Source organism: Camponotus floridanus, unplaced genomic scaffold (genome assembly GCF_003227725.1).
Source record: "Camponotus floridanus strain SB8 unplaced genomic scaffold, Cflo_v7.5 scaffold12, whole genome shotgun sequence".
Taxonomy (NCBI): Eukaryota; Metazoa; Arthropoda; class Insecta; order Hymenoptera; family Formicidae; genus Camponotus; species Camponotus floridanus.
In genome coordinates this window covers 1,420,762-1,440,307 of record NW_020229237.1, presented here as the reverse complement: position 1 = coordinate 1,440,307, position 19,546 = coordinate 1,420,762, and the positions used below count along the sequence as shown (strand labels likewise).

The 19,546-nt window shown below is 31.2% G+C and overlaps 4 protein-coding genes across 5 annotated transcripts in view; 2 read left to right on the top strand and 2 right to left on the bottom strand.

Moving 5' to 3' along the window:
* Positions 1 to 159: 159 nt before the first annotated feature.
* LOC105258984 (phosphatidylinositol N-acetylglucosaminyltransferase subunit C) lies at positions 160 to 1,611 on the top strand. Its single transcript, XM_020029924.2, has 3 exons — positions 160 to 318; positions 517 to 573; positions 670 to 1,611. Exon 3 carries the CDS (start codon positions 723 to 725, stop codon positions 1,539 to 1,541), a length of 819 nt encoding a protein of 272 aa, XP_019885483.2. The 5' UTR covers positions 160 to 318; positions 517 to 573; positions 670 to 722; the 3' UTR covers positions 1,542 to 1,611.
* On the bottom strand, positions 1,433 to 9,633 carry LOC105258985 (nuclear pore complex protein Nup205). Its single transcript, XM_025415303.1, has 12 exons — positions 9,616 to 9,633; positions 9,467 to 9,545; positions 8,913 to 9,079; positions 8,327 to 8,743; positions 7,850 to 8,141; positions 7,041 to 7,763; positions 3,685 to 6,951; positions 3,355 to 3,605; positions 2,874 to 3,113; positions 2,593 to 2,794; positions 2,275 to 2,503; positions 1,433 to 1,537 (listed from the first exon to the last, which is right to left on the bottom strand). The coding sequence occupies exons 2-11, from the start codon at positions 9,474 to 9,476 to the stop codon at positions 2,286 to 2,288; spliced, it is 5,787 nt and encodes a 1,928-aa protein (XP_025271088.1). The 5' UTR covers positions 9,477 to 9,545; positions 9,616 to 9,633; the 3' UTR covers positions 1,433 to 1,537; positions 2,275 to 2,285.
* A 370-nt stretch (positions 9,634 to 10,003) lies between these two features.
* LOC105258983 (dolichyl-diphosphooligosaccharide--protein glycosyltransferase subunit STT3A) lies at positions 10,004 to 14,867 on the top strand. The gene is made up of 12 exons (XM_011270619.2): positions 10,004 to 10,265; positions 10,627 to 10,783; positions 10,907 to 11,074; positions 11,159 to 11,319; positions 11,418 to 11,807; positions 11,898 to 12,051; positions 12,190 to 12,428; positions 12,594 to 12,758; positions 12,867 to 13,055; positions 13,271 to 13,490; positions 13,629 to 13,817; positions 13,911 to 14,867. The coding sequence occupies exons 2-12, from the start codon at positions 10,687 to 10,689 to the stop codon at positions 14,054 to 14,056; spliced, it is 2,118 nt and encodes a 705-aa protein (XP_011268921.1). The 5' UTR covers positions 10,004 to 10,265; positions 10,627 to 10,686; the 3' UTR covers positions 14,057 to 14,867.
* Positions 14,868 to 14,995: 128 nt separating this feature from the next.
* The window catches only part of LOC105258979 (tyrosine-protein phosphatase non-receptor type 23), a 29,397-nt gene continuing 24,846 nt past the window's right edge, over positions 14,996 to 19,546 (bottom strand). For both annotated transcript variants that reach the window (XM_011270614.3, XM_011270613.3), the window contains 7 exons: positions 17,295 to 19,464; positions 16,676 to 17,214; positions 16,283 to 16,561; positions 15,886 to 16,070; positions 15,519 to 15,820; positions 15,289 to 15,441; positions 14,996 to 15,177 (listed from right to left, as the gene is read on the bottom strand). In XM_011270614.3, coding sequence (XP_011268916.2) covers positions 15,050 to 15,177; positions 15,289 to 15,441; positions 15,519 to 15,820; positions 15,886 to 16,070; positions 16,283 to 16,561; positions 16,676 to 17,214; positions 17,295 to 19,464 — 3,756 coding nt within the window. In that variant the 3' untranslated portion in view covers positions 14,996 to 15,049. The remainder of the gene's footprint in view (positions 15,178 to 15,288; positions 15,442 to 15,518; positions 15,821 to 15,885; positions 16,071 to 16,282; positions 16,562 to 16,675; positions 17,215 to 17,294; positions 19,465 to 19,546) is intronic.

Sequence of the window (19,546 nt, the reverse complement as noted above, 5' to 3'; positions counted from 1 at the left end):
TGAATACCGGCCTTATCATGGAGAATTAAGGCTATAGCATACACTTTCCATAAGACATAACAGTAAGGTTTCGACCAATCGCGTTGCTCAATTTGGCCGTCCGTAACCAAATTGAGCAACGCGATTGGTTGAAACCTTACTGTTATGTCTTATGGAAAGTGTATGCTATAGCCTTTAATTGGAAGTAAAATGATCAGTCTCATCAGAATATTTTTTTAATTGCTCGCTAAATTTTGACTTGTAGATGGAAAGATATATCTTTACGATACGAAATTCTTTAGATATCTTGTGACGTTTGCATTATTATTGTGCTAAAGAGTATGGATAAAATGTATTTCCTAATCTAAATTACAACCAACAAAAAAACAAGTTTTGAACAATATTATATATTATGTATATATGTAAAAAAATTTTCATTAATGAGATGAAAATCTTTTGAAATAGAAAGATTCTTTTATGTATACACATAATTTATATATAAGATTATATATATTAATATATTTTTTTATATTAAAGTGTATATATCTAAAGGAGAATATCATTACATACTTCAATTTTTCAACAAAAGAAATGGTGAGCAGACATTTTATGTATAATTGCTAATACAAATTAATGCAAAACTAATAAATTTAAGTATTAGATGTTTTAATGGATATAAATAATTTACAGATTCTACAAGAATAAGAATTTTTATAATTCTAAAGCTAAAAACATAGCTGAATATGAAAGAAGTACAGTGGCAGAAAAATTTATATGAAAATTATGGCTTGCCAGACAATTACACAGATAGGTCCTTCTTAGAACAACTGCGTAAAAATATAAAACCAAATAATGTAACAATGACTGAAGCGATAAGTTTGGGTGCCAGTATATCCATACAATTGAGCATTGTAGTACTTTTTGTCATAATATTTATTTGGTTAAATAATGAGTGGATCACACCAAATGTTATTGTAGTATCAGGTGGCATATTAACAATTTTTGGATATTTTATTTATAACATTAAAGTATCCAATCGATCTGTGAGATTGACAAAAGATTTGTGGACAGTATTAATATTTGTTACATTTGGTTATATATTATCGCCTATTTTGAAAACTTTAACTGAAACAATTAGTACTGATACAATTTATGCTATGACAATATTCATGTTCTTGACTCATTTAATATTTAGTAAATATGGATCATCACAAATCTCTTTGTCAGATTCCTTATCCATAACTTCTTCAATTTTTGGTTCATTAATGTTGGCTTCCAGATTAACATCTCCATTACATGCTTTTTCACTTTTAACAGTTTCCGTTCAGTGTTTTGTATTGTTACCATATTTATTGTCACAAATAATTAATAAAATTTTCATATCAGTTTTTTTGACAATTGGTACCATATATTTACTTTTATTTATCTCACAAACATTTTCATATGTTTTTATTGTTGCTATAATATTCCTCCATTTTATTTGTCCACTTTGGTATATTAGATGCCAAAAATATAAAGATAACATTTATGGTCCATGGGATGAAGCAGTAATCGTTTCCTAAAACAAATAGAACATATTCTCTGTAAAGTATCATGATTATATAAAACTGTATATAAATGTAAACATGTAATTTCTTTTTCTTTCTCTCCATTAAATTTAGATTATATATGTACTATACTTTAAAATACAACTTTCTATATTTATTATATATTTTTATATAAAAATGTCATATTTACAATATTTACATAATAAATAATAAATGACATATTACATAAATATATTTATTGCATATATATAAGTCAGAGAGATAAATAAGATATATGGAAGAAACATGTTAATATAAATCATGTTATAATTCTAATAGAATTAAGATATTTAAGAATTAAAGATATTCTAATGTTTTACAAAAAATGTAATAGAAGATAAAGTAAAGAACAATTATGATTTTCCCTGAATTTTTGTAAATAAATCGACATTGTGTATATATTTGAGATTCTCTAAATTAGAATTATCAATCATTTTTAATACATTTCAAATATGTAACAAATTGTTAGTGATTTCAATTACAATTTCATATTCTAGTCTAAATATTTTTCGTTTTTATTTTATATATAAAATGACGATTGACCTTAAGCTAGATTATACAAATTAATAAAAATTAACAAATTATAAAAATCCTTTATTAAAATTGGGATAAAAATATATACTTAAATTATAAACAATATCTAGATATGAAAAAATATTTGAAATCAAGGAAATTATTAACAAAATTGAAACTATGAATGTAAACGCACATCTTAGCTCTTTATTTTATGATTATAAATTGTAGTAATCTTTTAATTCGTCTTATAAGAGCTTCAATAAAACTGCGATCCAATGTTGCATATTCACTGTGCGTTGTATCCAATAACTGTGTAATAAAAGTATCTGTAAATATAGAAACAAGTCCTTGCTTCAGTTCCATTAATGTTTCAGTCGAGACTTTCCATTCTATCATATTCTCATCAATGCTGCTTGAAGACACTATAAACAAATATTTTAAGTGCTTGAATAATTATATAAAAATTATATAAATATACATTGTTTATGATAAAGTCGAAAATGTCACTGACCGTGTATTCTTTGAGTATGTCGTGATATCACTTGCATAGTATAAAAGTCCAAATGACTCCAGAGAATGTATAAAGCATGTTCTATTATAAGAGAGCAATATTTTATACTTTGTCGCTTATCTTTTACCCAACGATTCAATCGTTGCTCGACCAATATTCGTTGTTTTCCTATATCGAGTTCCATCTCATTTTCAGACATAAACTGATAAAAAATCAATCATATTAAGACAAGTGATTTGATGTTACAAATATATATAAATTTGATTGAAAGTTTTGCTCACCTTTTTTAATTCTGCTGTACTCATGTCAGTTACTATTTGCGATTTTTTTATTAAAGAGTCGATATGTGGTAGCTCAGTATGTAGTAAATTTGTTACAGAAACCAGCTGTTCAACTATCATGCCTAAATGCATCCCTCCAGAAGTGTCTTTCATTTTGTCATGTCTTCCTTCAGGTTTCGGCATTAAATAAGGATCAAACAACACATTCCGTATTTTCTGATCCATACGACTGTGCTGCATCTAAAAATGGAAATATAGTTACAATGTGTAGACAACATATCCATTAGAAAGCCTAAACTTATTTTAAACATTTCCAATACACTCTCATATGAACCCATATCCCAATATGATAATCATATAATAATAATTATAGATATAATATATATATATATATATATATATATATATATATATATATATATATATGTATGTATGTGTATATGATAAATTAAATTATAAAAATTATAAATTTAGAACTTACTTGGTTACGTGTATATAATAAAACATTGGCGACAATTTGTATACAAGAAATATATTGTTGGTTTGCTTCAGCTTGCTGATAGTTATGATTCATTGGAATCGATTGTAACTGAAATCTGTGCAACAACGATAGCATTAATTTCTGCAGCCGGTATAAGTGCGCCCGCAATTCTCTCATCCCAGTACTATTCTCCAATTTATAATCATCTATATTTATCTTCGCTAACTCATCATCCACAAGTTTGTACATGTCTGAAAAACAATTGTACTAATGAAGCATTTATAATAAAATGAAATACGAGTATAAAGTTTAATGCTTTATAATACAAACCTATATTGGCAGATCTGGATATTACACCAGTGAGACATGCAATCTCTTTCAAGAAAAGCACATTAGCGTGCAAGAATGCGTTTCTTAAAGCCATCTCCACAATATCTCTGTGACTCTGCAGGAACCCGCAAACTTGTACAGCGCACGATTGATTTTCTGTTCCCAACGTGGTGAATAGAGCATCACAGAGATACAAAGCCGGCAAAAAGATTTGTTGATAACGTTGCCCGACCGACGGTATGAATGAGTAATCACCACCCTCGAAACCTATGTGCACATCAGGATGTTGATCGAACACGCACATACTAGACATACAGAATAAAACCTTGTTCTCCAAAAGACTCTCCGCGCCTAATCTCGTTGAGGCCATTCTGCAAAAGATCGCTATTTTTGCCTCATACAGATACAAAGGCCGCAATGTTTGCGGTTCCGGTTGCAGCATACACCGCAGCAGATTGTCCGATTCTAATAGGCTGTCTATCATGTGCTTCAAGTAGCCTCTGCTCGCCAAGTAGATCATCCACGCATTATCGTAATCCAACTCTAAGATCTTGTCTAGGCAAGACAGTGCAAGCATCTTGCACACATCGTGTCCTCCTGAGCAATTATGGCATACAATATCCATCAATTGATTCCCAAAACTGTTGATAACTTGAATTGTCGCATAACGTTGCGATCTTTCTTGCACGGGTATGAGTCGATTCAATGAACTGTCCAACTGGCTAATGTACATTGAGTCAATTGTACTTACGTGTTCGGTTGACTTTTCTAAACCAACAATACTTAAAAAGTTCAACAAAGCCGCGTAAAGATGTGTCATGACTTTCTGAGAGGAAGCGCCAGCATTTATGATCCATTGTAGGATATGATTTAAAATTATCTTCATCATCGTTGTATTCGACGGTGATGACGGCAGTAACTCATTGTCTGATTGAATCACGAAACTATTTCGCAAGTTCACTAATAGCATCAAAACTGTGCCGGATACTAACGTCTTAATCTCACTCAAAGCTTCGCAAGTCGTCATCTTCTGTAGTAAATCATGTGACAAATTTAGCAAAAGGTTCTGCCTTTGCGTCACCGGCAATTGTTGATTAGTCGCGACGGAGAAGAGTATCTCTGTAGTTTGGCACCAACCTTCCACAAATTTAACAGTCGCATAAGATAGAACCTTGGTCTGATTCTTTTTCAATGCATGCGCAAGTATAGATTTTACTTCTTGCTGCATGAGCTTGCGTTGAGTAGCAGTCGCACTACTCTGTGTAACCGTTAATTCCTCGGTAATGAGAGAATGCAATTTTCTGATGTCGATGAGTCGTGGGCCGCCCATCAACGCGACAGGAGTGCTGCATTTGCCCAAAACCATTTCGATTTGCGATGGATCAAAGAATTCCCAGCATTTTGCAGGTTCCAGATACAATTGGAAATCGATATAATGTAAAAGATCCATTAATAACTTCTGCGAGGGTACGATTTGATCTTTATCTTGATTGAAACTTCCCACCAATCGTTGAATCAGAGAAGTTTGTAAACTACCACCGGCAACTCGCAATTCAATGGCTGCTATCTTTAATAACCAAGACATGCAACCAAGTTCAGTCGATTTGTTCGGTCCTTGAAACGGTAATTTTGAGAGATGTCTTTGTACAAAGTCCTGGTTACTTGTGGTGCGTAGAAATCTGAGAACAGGTACCGATGTTTTACTATTAGCCGTCAATATGTGAAGATAGCAATAACAAGCTTCAGTTATCTTGTCGCGACCGTAATCCAGTGATTGTTCCAATATGCCTAAAATAGAGTGTAGACAAGTACGTGGAAAGCCCAAAATTCCTGGTTGTTGGATAACGGTCTTTCTGATGTCTTTAGTTATATCGAAGCCGAGTAAGTAATGCGCAAGATTGGGCGCAGGCCGTGTGATACTATGCATCATCAACAATAGAATTCTCTCTTTACAATTTCCAGCCTGTAATTGTCTTTGATCACTGCTAGCTGTCTCCAAGTCGCCATCCTCCAAGATTAAATTATCTGCGTCTAGACACTCGACGAAGCCGTGTCTAATATTCGTCGCTAAAACAGAAGTCGCTGTGAATGTGGATAACAATTCGGAATCTGCTCCAGGTTCATTTGTCACACCATGTATAACACCAACAGCTACAAAAGCCTGCTTCGGTAGCCACGAGTTGTAAGAAACATATTTGACGATATTAATCATGTGATCCGGTTTACCAGTGCGAGGATTCACTCCGAGTAGCAAACGTGATAATCCGGTCATGATTTTGTTTGAAGGTATGGCTGTCAACTGCGCCATATAACTATTTTGTGTCTTCAATCCACGCTCCAATATCTCTAAGCAATAAAAACTGCAATTTTCCAAATATTTTTTGCCAGAAAAATTGTTATAAGTGTCGAAATGATTGCAACCTTCATTCAAAATGAATAATATCACATTTAATAATTCAGACGTGGTGTGCAATTGTGTCATCAAGTGATATCCCGGAGCCGAGTTGACTAATGTAGTCTCACCACCTTGCAACTCGACCTTACAGCCCACGAAATCTTCGACAGTCGGTTCGTATTGTTTTATAAATTTCGAGAATATCTTCAAGCAGGTTTCCGCAATCTTCCACTTCTCGGCCGGATTCTTATACGAACGAGTATGAAATCGTAGAAAGACAGTGTTAATGATAAAATATAGATATGGATCAAATCCTGGATTTCGTTGGCCTACACCCAACAGACGCGGTATTGGGAAATCGGTGAGCACATCTAATAATTCTAACATTGCGCGCGTTAATGGATACTCTTCGTTCCTGGATTCGATCTCTTCCAATTCCGTTTGCACACCTCTCGGTTGATAACTGCTGGTTGTTGGTATAGTTGAGAGAATTTGAGCGGCTTCTAAACTTTGCCAAACACTGGAAGAACTTTCTGGAGATCGGGCAAGTGCCGCAAGAGTTCTTACTAGCACACCTTTCAGTGGTATCGGCATCGCACAGCTCACCAAACCGATTAAAGACTGCAAGATTTTCCAACTTGGATGATCGCATATCGCAACTCTTGACATTTCATCGTTTTTAGCTATCACTTGAACAACCAACAGCACTGCCTCGAGACCTTTCACCTCCTGTGGCATGATTCCTTTTGGATGACATCTTTGTCTGTAGACTGTATCCTGACTAGGAGGTAATTCTTGTCTTAAATTATAATAATATCGACTTAAGGAATTGAAAAAATGATCCCAGCAGATTGTCGCCGAACCTGATGACCCTGTATAACGAACATTTAAATAATGTATAATTTCTGCGTAAATAGCGTAATATAACAAAATTTGTCTATAAATTATATTTAATACTTACCATTGGGTTTAAAGAAATTGAATGCATATCTAGCCGCTTGTGGTGATGAAGCGAGAGATGCGATCATTTTCATATACGAAACGAATAAACCTGCCGGCAATATTTCTCCGGCGAGTCGTACAAATTTAAATAAAGCAACTTGTCTTGAGGGCAAACGGCTGATGTACGCAGGAGCAGATACATGAGTCGTATCAGTATGATAACACCAATAATCCATGGCTAAATTTAATTTCAATGGATCTTTCTTATACAGTTCTGCTACCATCAACATTAAATATTCAAAATGATTATTCAGATTCATTGGAGGTTCAATGCCTTCTTGCTGGAATGCTTGAATCAAACGCATAGATTCATCGGCTCGACTACGTAATTCTTTGACTTTAACAGGCATCAGTAATATAAAGTCAGAAATAAGTGTGTGAAAATAACGAAAATAAAATTCTTCTTGATGTATGCAACTTTTTTTGAACAGAATCTCTGCCATAAAATGGAAAGCTTTATTAGCTAAGGCAGCTTCTATTAATATTTCATCCTCTGCAATAATGTTTTGAGATTGAAACTGAGCAGTAGTTGTTTTAATTGTTATCATAGCTATTGTTAAAGCAAATTGTATCACTCCTCGCAATCCAGCACTTTCCCAATTTATATTAGTAGATATTAATTTTTGATTCAATTCTTCTAGTGCTTCTTTCTCTCCTATCAATGGCATTGAATTAATTAATTCTGAAAAAAAATTATAATTAGTAAAAATATTAATTAATATATTAACTAATATATTAACTTAATATATCAATACTAAAATATTATACCTTCACCATTTTCACGATTATGTAAGAAACTAAAATTAAAAGCGTTCAAAACAGCCATTATAAGAGCAAGTGTAATTTTGTCAGGTCCTCCTTCACCCGCTTCGGATTCTACTTGACGTGTTTGCAATATAGATAATAAACGAAACAAAATTATATTTGGTATAGATGTTTGAGCAGACCATAAGTACAAAATATCAGCCAAATCTTGTCGTGTATCATTGTAAAGTTTCATAACCATCTGATGATGTTTGGGCCCACCTAATGCTCTATTTTGTTGCAACAAATCTTGTTCCTATTTAGAATTATTTTTAAAGAAATTCATTTCGAATATTTGAAAGATTACAAAAACTGTAATTTTTATCAATTTATTCTTTAAATTAATACTAATAATTTATTTCATAATTTGTCACAAAATGTAATATATTTTGGACAACATAAAATTGTATCTATATATTTTTCTATTATTTAATACAATACCTTGGTAGGATCCATTTCTTCTAATAAAGATAAAATTCTGCTCAACAAGCCATCCTCTTGCAATTTATTTGTATAATCTGTGATATATCTTGTAAGAGCAATTGGTGTATCAATCGCCCAACTATGACCAATGCGAGCATGTACCAATGTTCTTAATACTGATGTCAAAGCTTTCCTTCCATCATAATATAGAAGGACAGCTGTTAAACCACGCGTTAATCCAGGATGATAAGGCATTTGAAGTTGAGCAGTACAGAGAAGATCCAATGCCATGAACTCATTCAAATCATACATATCTGATATAGTGATAGTCTCATCCACTAATTCTTTTGATAATATTTGATGACCCAAACCAGGTAGCATTATACCATCTGTAACTCCTTTTTTAATTTCTTCGCGGCTTTTTACATTTTTTGGCTGCAAACAACAATATAATTTCTCTTTATATATAACATATATACTTTAGATTTTATATATATATATTTCATCTTATATATTCAAAATATAATTGTTATTTTAGAAATATAGAAATATTAATTTTTTAAAATTATTTATTATAATGTAAAGATACAAAAAGTATACTTACTGGATTTTTTAGAATAGTAAGAAAGTTTTGTCTATGGTTTCGCAAAGCTTCTGTGAGTTCATGATATTGTGGATCTTGAACATCAGGAACTGATATTATATATTTTTCAACAAGATTTTGCAGTTCTTTATATGGAGTCCACATATCTTCTGTTATTCCTGCTTTGTCTGTACAAAAAGATAACACATATAATTTTTTAAGATTTAAATCCATCATTCACTTAAATGTAGAATATTAAAAAATAAATGCATATTATAAAAATAAATGTATGAATATATAAAGTTTTGATATATAAAATAATAAAAAAAAGTTTTTAAGTATTATATTACTGTATTATTGTTCTAAAAACATCTTTTGAATACATTTAAGTTAGTTAATAAAAGATATCCTTTAATTTTCATTTATAGAATTTCACTCAATTATAAATTTTCAATAATTATATCCCGGTTTATGTCTGTAAGTATGCAAAATTATTTTTATTAAAATTTATTTTACATTTAAGAGGTTAAATGCATCGCGTGACAAGATGTATATTATATTTGAATATCAATTACCTTCAGACATTTTTATTTTTTCCTTGCAGTTATTTAGTCCAAATCAAATTCAATTTTGTCTTTTTTAATCAGAACTTCTCTAAAATATAATGTAAACACGTGATGTTATATACATAAATACATATAATCATACAAATCTCAAAACGTACCGGTCTCAGGACCGGTTCTCTGGCGGGAACAAATAATGGATGAAAACTTAAAGCATTGAGCACTAATATCAAAGACAAGACACAGATCATAAAATACGAATTATCGATAATGGCAAAAAATTTCCAGTAAATTTTATACGATTTTATCATTGGTTATCAAATAGAAAAATTTTTGGAATTTCAAAAATTCTCTATTCGATAACCAATTGAATGAACTGTGTATATTTGTATTTTTTCGCTGGAAAACTTATCATTGGCTACGAATGAGATATTCGAAGCACCATGTTAACCAATCAAAATAAAGAAATCTTGGTTCCTTTTGTCCCTTGCATCTTCTCGATCGTAGCCTTTATTAAAACCGGAGCTTTGTATTTTCACCACACGGGGTCTTCAAAATCTATTCGGATCAGAGATCTGTCACTCTTGCCGGCCTTTAATAATTTAAATGGCCACGTTGTTTTCTCGCATTTGATGTATGTAATTTCGTAAGTTTTGCCCTTTAATTTTAGAAGCCGTTATTTATATAGACGTTTATATATTCGATATTCAAGAATAAAAGAATCTGCGAATCGACATGTACATATGTCACCGGCCGGTAATTTTGTGTACGTGGTCACAATATTGAATTTACAACCCGGCATTATTTGAAGGTGCATGTACATTTTGAGAGCATATTAGATAATTAAAAATTGGAAACATTTATCTCAAAATGAAAATTTTTGTTATTTTAACATGATCATGCACATACATCTAATATTTATTTGTCAATTCAACTATAACCTTAAACAATAGTGAACATGTACTATACGTGTACAGCTTGTGTGTAATCTAGATATATAAAAATAAAAAAATTTTTATATAAATTACATATTTGTCATTTTTCTATGAAAACTAAAGTTATTCAGGTATCTGTAAGTTATGCAAAATGTTTCTGATTGATGATGTTGAATGTATATAAACAATACATTTAAAATTAAAAATAAATAATTTATTTATTAATTCTATTTGCAGATTAATGTTATAAGACTTGGGATTTATTTCATTTAGAATTGTGTGCTTCTCTTCAATAACATGGTATCGTTAATAAAAGCAAGGGGTTTGCGCATGACAGCGCAGAAGCAAGAAACGCTCTTAAAATTAACTGTACTTTCTCTAGCAGCAATTTTATGTAAGTTTTTCATTTATGTTTATATTTTTCTGCATAAATATAAAAAAAGTTGTACTTAAAAAATTATTTACATATATATTTACATATATAATAATATTTATATATATAATAATTTTTTTACAGCATTTGCAACACGTTTATTCTCAGTATTAAGATTTGAAAGTGTTATTCATGAATTTGATCCATACTTCAATTATCGTACAACGAAATATTTAGCTGAAAATGGATTCTATAGTTTTCATAATTGGTTTGATGATCGAGTTTGGTATCCGCTTGGCAGAATAATTGGAGGTATATTGATTGTACATTAATAAATTTTAATATAATTTTCCTTTAAGAGAAGAATTTGATAATTTGAAAATAAATATTTTGTAGGAACCATATATCCTGGTTTGATGATAACTTCAGCAACATTATATCGTCTCTCATGGTTACTCAATATTACATTAAATATACGTAATATTTGTGTCTTCCTTGCTCCACTGTTTTCAAGTTTAACAACGATTATTACTTATCTGCTTACAAAAGAATTAAAGGTATAATTTGTATTTTTATCATTTACAATATAATCACGAATTATGTATGTCATGTTCTAACTAAATTTATTTTATTTTATTTTATTTTATTTTTTTAGGATTCTGCATCAGGCCTATTTGCAGCTGCAATGATTGCAATTGTACCTGGTTATATATCGCGATCAGTTGCAGGATCTTATGATAATGAAGGCATAGCAATTTTTTGTATGTTATTCACATACTACATGTGGATCAAAGCTGTGAAAACAGGAGCAATATCTTGGGCTACATGCTCTGCGCTAGCATATTTTTATATGGTGTCTTCGTGGGGCGGATATGTCTTTTTAATTAATTTAATTCCATTACATGTACTGACTTTGATGGTGACTGGCAGATTTTCCCACAGAATATATATTGCATATAGCATTTTATATTGTTTAGGAACAATTCTATCTATGCAAATATCATTTGTTGGTTTTCAACCTGTTCAAAGTTCCGAACACATGCTTGTAAGTCTTTGTAATGTGTTATTAAAATTTACATTCACATTTAAATGTAACTAAAAATTCAATATGCAATTTACTTCATTTTTTACATAGGCATTGGGCGTTTTTGGGCTTTGTCAAATACACGCGTTAGTGGACTATTTGCGGAGTAAATTGTCCCAAAAGGACTTTGAAATATTATTTCGTGCCTTGCTAATTGTGGTAATTACAATATCATGCACAGTTGGTGGTATTTTAACTATTACAGGTATGGATCTTATAATATATACTTTTTATAACTTAAAAAAAAAAAAAATATATATATATATATGTGTGTGTGTGTGTATCTATAATAAATATATATATTTCTTTCATTTGTGATGTATATATTCTCTTGTATTTTAAGGAAAAATATCACCATGGACCGGACGCTTTTATTCTTTGCTTGATCCATCTTATGCCAAAAATCATATTCCAATTATTGCTTCAGTTTCGGAACATCAACCAACATCATGGAGCTCATTCTACTTTGATCTGCAGATACTTGTATTTTTGTTTCCATCAGGCTTATATTTCTGTTTTTCCAAATTAACAGACTCAAACATTTTTCTAATTCTCTATGGAGTTACCAGTTTATATTTTGCAGTAAGTAAATAAGATTATATTATAATGATATATTAAATATTCTCTATTTTCTCATTGACATTTTTTTATAAACTAGTAGCTTATATACACATAGTTTATATATTCATTTTTTTCTGTAGAAATAATTTTATCTATATTATATATGAATAATATTTAATATTTTAGGGAGTCATGGTACGTTTAATGTTAGTACTTGCTCCAGTTATGTGTATTTTGGGTGGAATTGGAGCATCCTCTCTATTAGTTACTTATATGAAACAAGTTGAAAGTGGAAAAGTTGTCGATAAAAAAGCCAAGAAATTTGAAAGTAATTATGTCTTGAGGAGTGAGGTAACTTGAAAACTTCTGTTTTTGAAGAAAGATACGCTTAAAATATATAATGTATTTAAAAATAAAAATAATGTGATATTAAATTAAGAATATATTATGTATTTTCAGATTGCCACGTTTTTTATTATAGTAATGTGCGTACTTTTCTTTTCTTATACTCTTCATTGCACATGGGTTACAGCAGAAGCTTATAGTTCACCGAGTATTGTACTATCTGCACGATCGCCTGACGGTGGACGGATGATTTTTGATGATTTTAGAGAAGCATATTATTGGCTGCGTATGAATACACCTGAAGTAAGTTTTATAAGTTTTATATAATTTCAGATAATAAACAATTAAATAATATTAGTATTAAAAATTAAAAATTTGTGTATTCAATAAAATATAAACAATTATAAACAATATCTAATAATGTAAGTTTTGTTAGAAAATTAAAAAATTAATACAATTCTCTCTCTTGAAATAGAAAATTTATGCAAAAAAAATAATAAATATTACATTGTTTTCAGAATGCTAAAGTAATGTCTTGGTGGGATTATGGATATCAGATAACTGCAATGGCAAATCGTACTATCCTAGTAGACAATAACACATGGAATAATACGCACATATCAAGAGTTGGTCAAGCAATGGCAAGTTCCGAGGAAAAGGCTTACGAGATTATGAGAGAATTAGATGTCAACTATGTTCTTGTGATTTTTGGTGGACTAACTGGCTACTCATCAGATGGTAAGAATATAATATAATATAATAGTCATTTTCAAATTTTAGAAATATTTAAAAACTAATCGATTCGAGAGAATTCTGATCTGAAAATAGAATGTCTTATTAAAAATTTATTTATTAATTATTATGTGCTTTGATTAGACATAAACAAGTTCCTATGGATGGTGCGCATTGGTGGTAGTACAGAGAAAGGGAAATCTATAACCGAGTGGGATTATTATAATTCTGGGGGCGAATTTCGAGTAGATAAAGATGGATCCCCAATTTTGCTCAATTGTCTCATGTACAAAATGTGTTATTATAGATTCGGCCAAGTTTTCACTGAAGGCGGTATGATTTTTTATTAAAATCTGTATAATTTTTAGGTCCGTTTTACAATAATTTTTTTATATTCTAATTAATGATTTCTAATCCTTCAAACAGGTAAACCTTCAGGTTACGACAGAGTGAGGAATATGGAAATTGGAAACAAGGATTTTGAATTAAATACATTGGAAGAAGCGTACACGACAGAACATTGGCTTGTACGAATTTATAAGGTGAAAGATCTACGAAATAGAGGGGCTTAAAGTGTTCTTGGGCATCACGATATTTTATAGATACATATGGGTCTACCATCATAACTTCATAAATCTTTTGATATTTATGTTCATCAATATATGAATTCTGTGTGATAAACATTAATATTAAACACGCATTATCGTACATAGCGCGTAATCGAAATTTTTATAAATGAAATGTTATCACACAGAGATAAAAGAGAAATGCGATATAAATAAATATTGCTATGTGCAATTTATTAGAATTTTGAAAGCTGTATGCATTTATCACATATTTTAGCAGAGACGCCCAAAATCCACCTATACATTGGATACATGATTGTAATAATCCTTTTGTTTATGAACACTAGTATGAGCTTATGCTTTAAATATAAAGAGAATGTATGTTTTTCTTTATAACAAATATTTCGCATCTAATGCGATATATCGAATAATTATCTAAAATATCTTTCTTACTTTTCAAGAAACTATATTTGAAAAACGAATAGTTCTTAGTTTTTTATATTATATACTTATTTTGCTTGGAAACAGTAAAAATATTTAAGTTATTAAAGCATTGAATATAAACGCAAAAAGATACTTTAAATTTATCTAAGTGGATTAACCGTACATCATAGCTTATATTGAATATAAATAAAGAGATGTAATTAGATTACATTGTTTAAGCCAAGATGTATAAATATGAAAATGGATATAAGGCGAGTATATATAGGAGGCATGTGTTTTATATTTTTTATTCTATATATTTAACAGATTGTAAAACTGTTAAAACTTAAGGATTAGCAAATACTTGAATAAATGTCTTTTATTTCAAGACTAATTTAGATGCATTGGTACTCCTTTTTTAATTCCTCTATAACATTATTTATACAAGCTCTTAAAAATTCTAGCTCGATATTTTCTCAATTGCTTTAACAAAGACAGGAATGGCTATTTTATTTAAATAATCATTCGTTTAAAGCTGCAATGCAATGGAATTTACATTCCTCTAGCATTTTATAATTATCTTCTGATAGACCACAAAGGGTCCAATTGGCTCAAAGGATCGATAACTCCGCCATTTGACTTTTCTTGCGATGACGTTGAACTTTTATTCGATGCGCTATCACTCGTTAAAGTTTGTGTTTTTCCTAAAATATAATAAATCTGATATTCTAAGAGGTTTAAATAAAAACTAATACTTAGAGCAAATTGCTCGCCTGCAACTATCGATTTATGATATTTTTCCTAATTATATATACCTTGTTCCAAATCAGAATGTTGCATTCCCACAGCAAGATTATGAAGAAAATCATCTGAAGGATGACATTGCAATCTTCTGGATGTTTTCTCCTTATTTCCTTTAAAACCATCAAAATTTTCAAACGTGGATCGAGTAGAAGATAAAATGCCGCCTAAAAAAAAGAAAAAGTTAATAAAATGTAATATTTAATTTCCTTAAAGAATATCATGAAAAAATTATTTTCCTCACGTTTCATTAAAATGTCCTGAGCGTGATACAGTACCAATCTATATGCAAATAACAATGTTTCTTTATTCACAATTTGTTTACGACATTTTGCAAGGCCTTTAAAAACCAGCGGTACATCTACAATTCCACGACCTGCTCGTATGTGGCATACTGTTGTAGCAGCTACTAAAAACAAGCTACTCAAGGAACCGCCATCTAAACAATGTACAACTACAGGCTTGGGAGAGCAACGTCTTAATGCTTGTTCAGTCATCACATCGCTTGCAAATGCAAGTATAGCACCAGGACTACTAGGAAAACCACTGGAAAAATAAGATATAATAATTTCCTGTGTATATTTACTTCTCTTTAATTATAATAAACTTACTTAGAAGGCCACACAAGAAACTGCATGTGTACAACAATTTTTTCAGACTTCTTTTTATTATATTGTATAGAAAGAGTTCTTTGAATATAGGTTGTATAATTGATTATTTTTTTTAATGAAATTGTAAAATTTCCTATGTCTAAGTTGTTCTCTTCGTTAATGGGCCAATATACTTCTCCATTCAACTGTGAAAAAATTTTATATTATTAAAGCATATAAATTTTAAAAAATAAGAAAAATTAATAATTTATGTAATAAAAGAAATATGATGTAGCCTATATAAAAAAATAACATATAATTTCTCGTTATTCTCTTTTTCTCTCCTTACTTTCTTTTATATATATAATTTTGCACTATAAAATATATTATTTCTATCCATATATATGTATATATGAACCTGAGCATCAGATGCTAAACACGCAATAACTTCACTCTCTTGCTCCCAGATCATCATCCAAAAAATGTCCAATTTATTTATTAAAGGTGCTTGAGTTATAATAAATGCCGTAGGTATCCATTGTGTGATTTCCATAATGTGAGACGCGTTTATGTATGACGAAACTTCTGCGGATGATATTTGCACTCGCGTCGTATCATATGGAATGCAATCGACCGCTCGATTTTCGGACGAATGAGCTAAGGCCACAGTACTTGACTGTTTGCCATTTTCTCGTTCCTAAAGAAAACAAATAGTTTTATATTAATTAAAACATATTTTCATGTTTCTAAAAATATATTTTTGCTTAACGTATAAATATTAGATTGATTCATAGATTGATTTCAAATTTACCTCAAAGTCTTGAACTTCTTTCCATTTAATATCAAGGTTTGTAGCTCCACTTAGAGTCTTTACAAGTAAACTATCTACGAATTTTTCATATTTCTCAACATCATTAATGAACTTTTGTAATGCTGCTGGTTCTCCTAGAGGATCTTTTTTCGGTTGCACGTCATTGTACCATGTGTCCCATACAATTTGTAAGTTTTCATGGTCACTTTTGTCTTCACAGGAAGTTATTGCTTTTTGTTCAATATTATGAGACTTCTCCTGTTCATTTTTTTCTGCCTTAACATCTTCCGCAATATCGTCCGTTACTGTTTCTTCTTTTTTCTGTATTGTAGCAAGAGGTCGTACTTCCGGCACAAGTGGTGCATGATTTATAGTAATGTCGAGATCGGCAAGAAGATCGACATTTGATTTCTCTTCCTCGGATTTAGTCGTAAGTTTCATCGGATTTGCACTCGTTGTTGTGTTCGTTCCATTATTGACAGCTTGCATATACGTTTGATTATAATTATTATAACTTTCCGGTCTTGCAGCTGTACCAGCTGAAACAAAACAAATTAAGTAATATAAGAATGTATAATATCTTTATATTGAAATTTATAATGAAAAATATATAACATACTTTGACCCTGCATTTGAAGACCGTAAGGCGTGGTATAATACGTATCGGTTTCCGTTTGAGATTGGTAAGCTTGACTATATTGCGACGATTGTGTTTGGCTAACTAAAGCATTATTGCTCGCGTTCGTATATCTCGCATTCGTCTCTTGCTGTTGATAATGAACGTTATTAGCCGTAATATCGGAGGATGTTGTCGAAACTATTGCTTCTTGAGACGCTTGAGAAGTCTGTGTACTTTGCAGATTAGATGCATAAGCATATCCTTGTGCTTGATTAGCGGAAGGATTATATGTATATGCTACTGTATTTGTTCCATGAGCGTTTTGCATATAATTATAATTTTGACTTTGTATATTATTTGGATACTGTACATATCCGGAATAAGGAACTTGCTGTGAATATTGATACGATTGTGAGTAACTCTGCACTGTCGTTGATTTCGCGTGACTCTGTATTATCTCCGAGTTACTAGAGTTATTTAAATAAGCATAGGCATTAGATGTATCTCCAGGTATCATATTCTGTTGTTGATATGATGCACCAGCAGTGCCATGCTGATAAGTTTGATAAGTACTCGGATAATTTGTCGGAGCGTTCATTTGCACTTGTGTACTGTAAGCAGCATATGTTTTATCTGCATAATTCTGTTTACTCTGTTCTGTACTTGTCTGCTGCGAATACTGAGCAGAATTAATGTTGTGTAAATTCAAAGGATACGATGCCGAATTTTCACTCGTCGATGTTACAGAGTGTATAGACTGATTGCTCGTACTTGGTAACTGCGATTGCACATATTGCGTCGGAGGAACGACAGTTGTGTCGTACGTGCCATGAGTGTACGGAACTCGTTGAGTTTGCAGTTCTGTTGGATTGTAATATGTGGTATTTGGATGATAGTTTTGTAGATACGTCACTTCAGCCTGGCCGCTTTGAGGGAGCGAATAATTTTGCGTGAGCGTATTATCCTTTGTCGACAGTGTTCGTTGAGATCCAACAGCTATATTTTGACCGTTGTGAGATATATCTTGACTTAAAGTTGTTTTCTGTTGACTGTTATATTGCTGAGATTGTTGCGCAATATTATAAGAAATTTGCCGCTGATCATCTATCGACATACTGTTTACAGCCGTACTAATCGTGGAAACAGGTACTCTTGTAGATACTGGTTGAACTTGTGAGGATACCTTTGTTATTCCGCTTTTAATTGTAGCTTTTTCTTGATTAGGAACATATGATGTTGCAATATTGTAACCTGCTGGAGATTGATAAGCGTCGTATTGTAAAGTAGCATTAGAAACATTATAATTAGTATGTGCGACATCGCGAAATTTCTCTTGTGTGGCAATAGATGCAGGTAGAGATTGTCCAGTCGATAGATAGGAATTTGCAGGATATTGTATGCTTGAATTAGATATACTTGTTGCAGTTGGTGTGGATAAACTTGGTTGTTGATAGATACCTGTAGCGTTTGTATTAGTCGACAAAGAGCTCTGATTTACGGCAATTGGATTTTCATAATAAGTTTGAGCACTGTATGGGTATGAAGAAGAACTTGTTCTATAATCGGTGTATGTTGTAGGATAGTAGTGTTGCGATCTCGTAGACGAAGATGGAATTTCCGATACGGATATTGTATTTGGAGATTGAATTACATTTTTGTTTCCAGTGTCAGTTACCAATGACTTTGGCAATGAATCCATTTGCAATGTTGCAGCGTGTCCTTTATATAAGTTGTAATACGGATTTTGATAACCAGTACCCCCTTCAACTCTGCTATTCAAATAATCTTTTAACTTGAGGCCATTATTAGATCGACGTCCTTGATCATAAGTCGACGGTATTGTTGCATCAGTCTTCTCATATGTATTTTTACTATCTTGAGCAAGTATTTGCTCTCGTTCTTCTTCTTGCACCTTACATGTACTTTTAACTCGTTGCAATAATTTTGTAACATTTATTTCTAATTTTCTATAGAATTCTAAGCCTTTACTCGATTTTGCTAATAAATCTTCATACGCGTCATAAGAATTGATCAAAGAAGATATTATAATTTCTCTCCGTTTCAATATCTCCTCGACATTTTTCCGTATGTTAGCAGTCTGTGCATATACATCTGTTAATGCTGCTAATATATTATCTTGTGCAGCAAGATTTTGTTCTATTAAATTTACCTACAATTTAATATTAAATTGTTTTACTTAATTTGTTGTATATTAAAAGATACAAAATATTATGTATAAAATCTATTTGCTA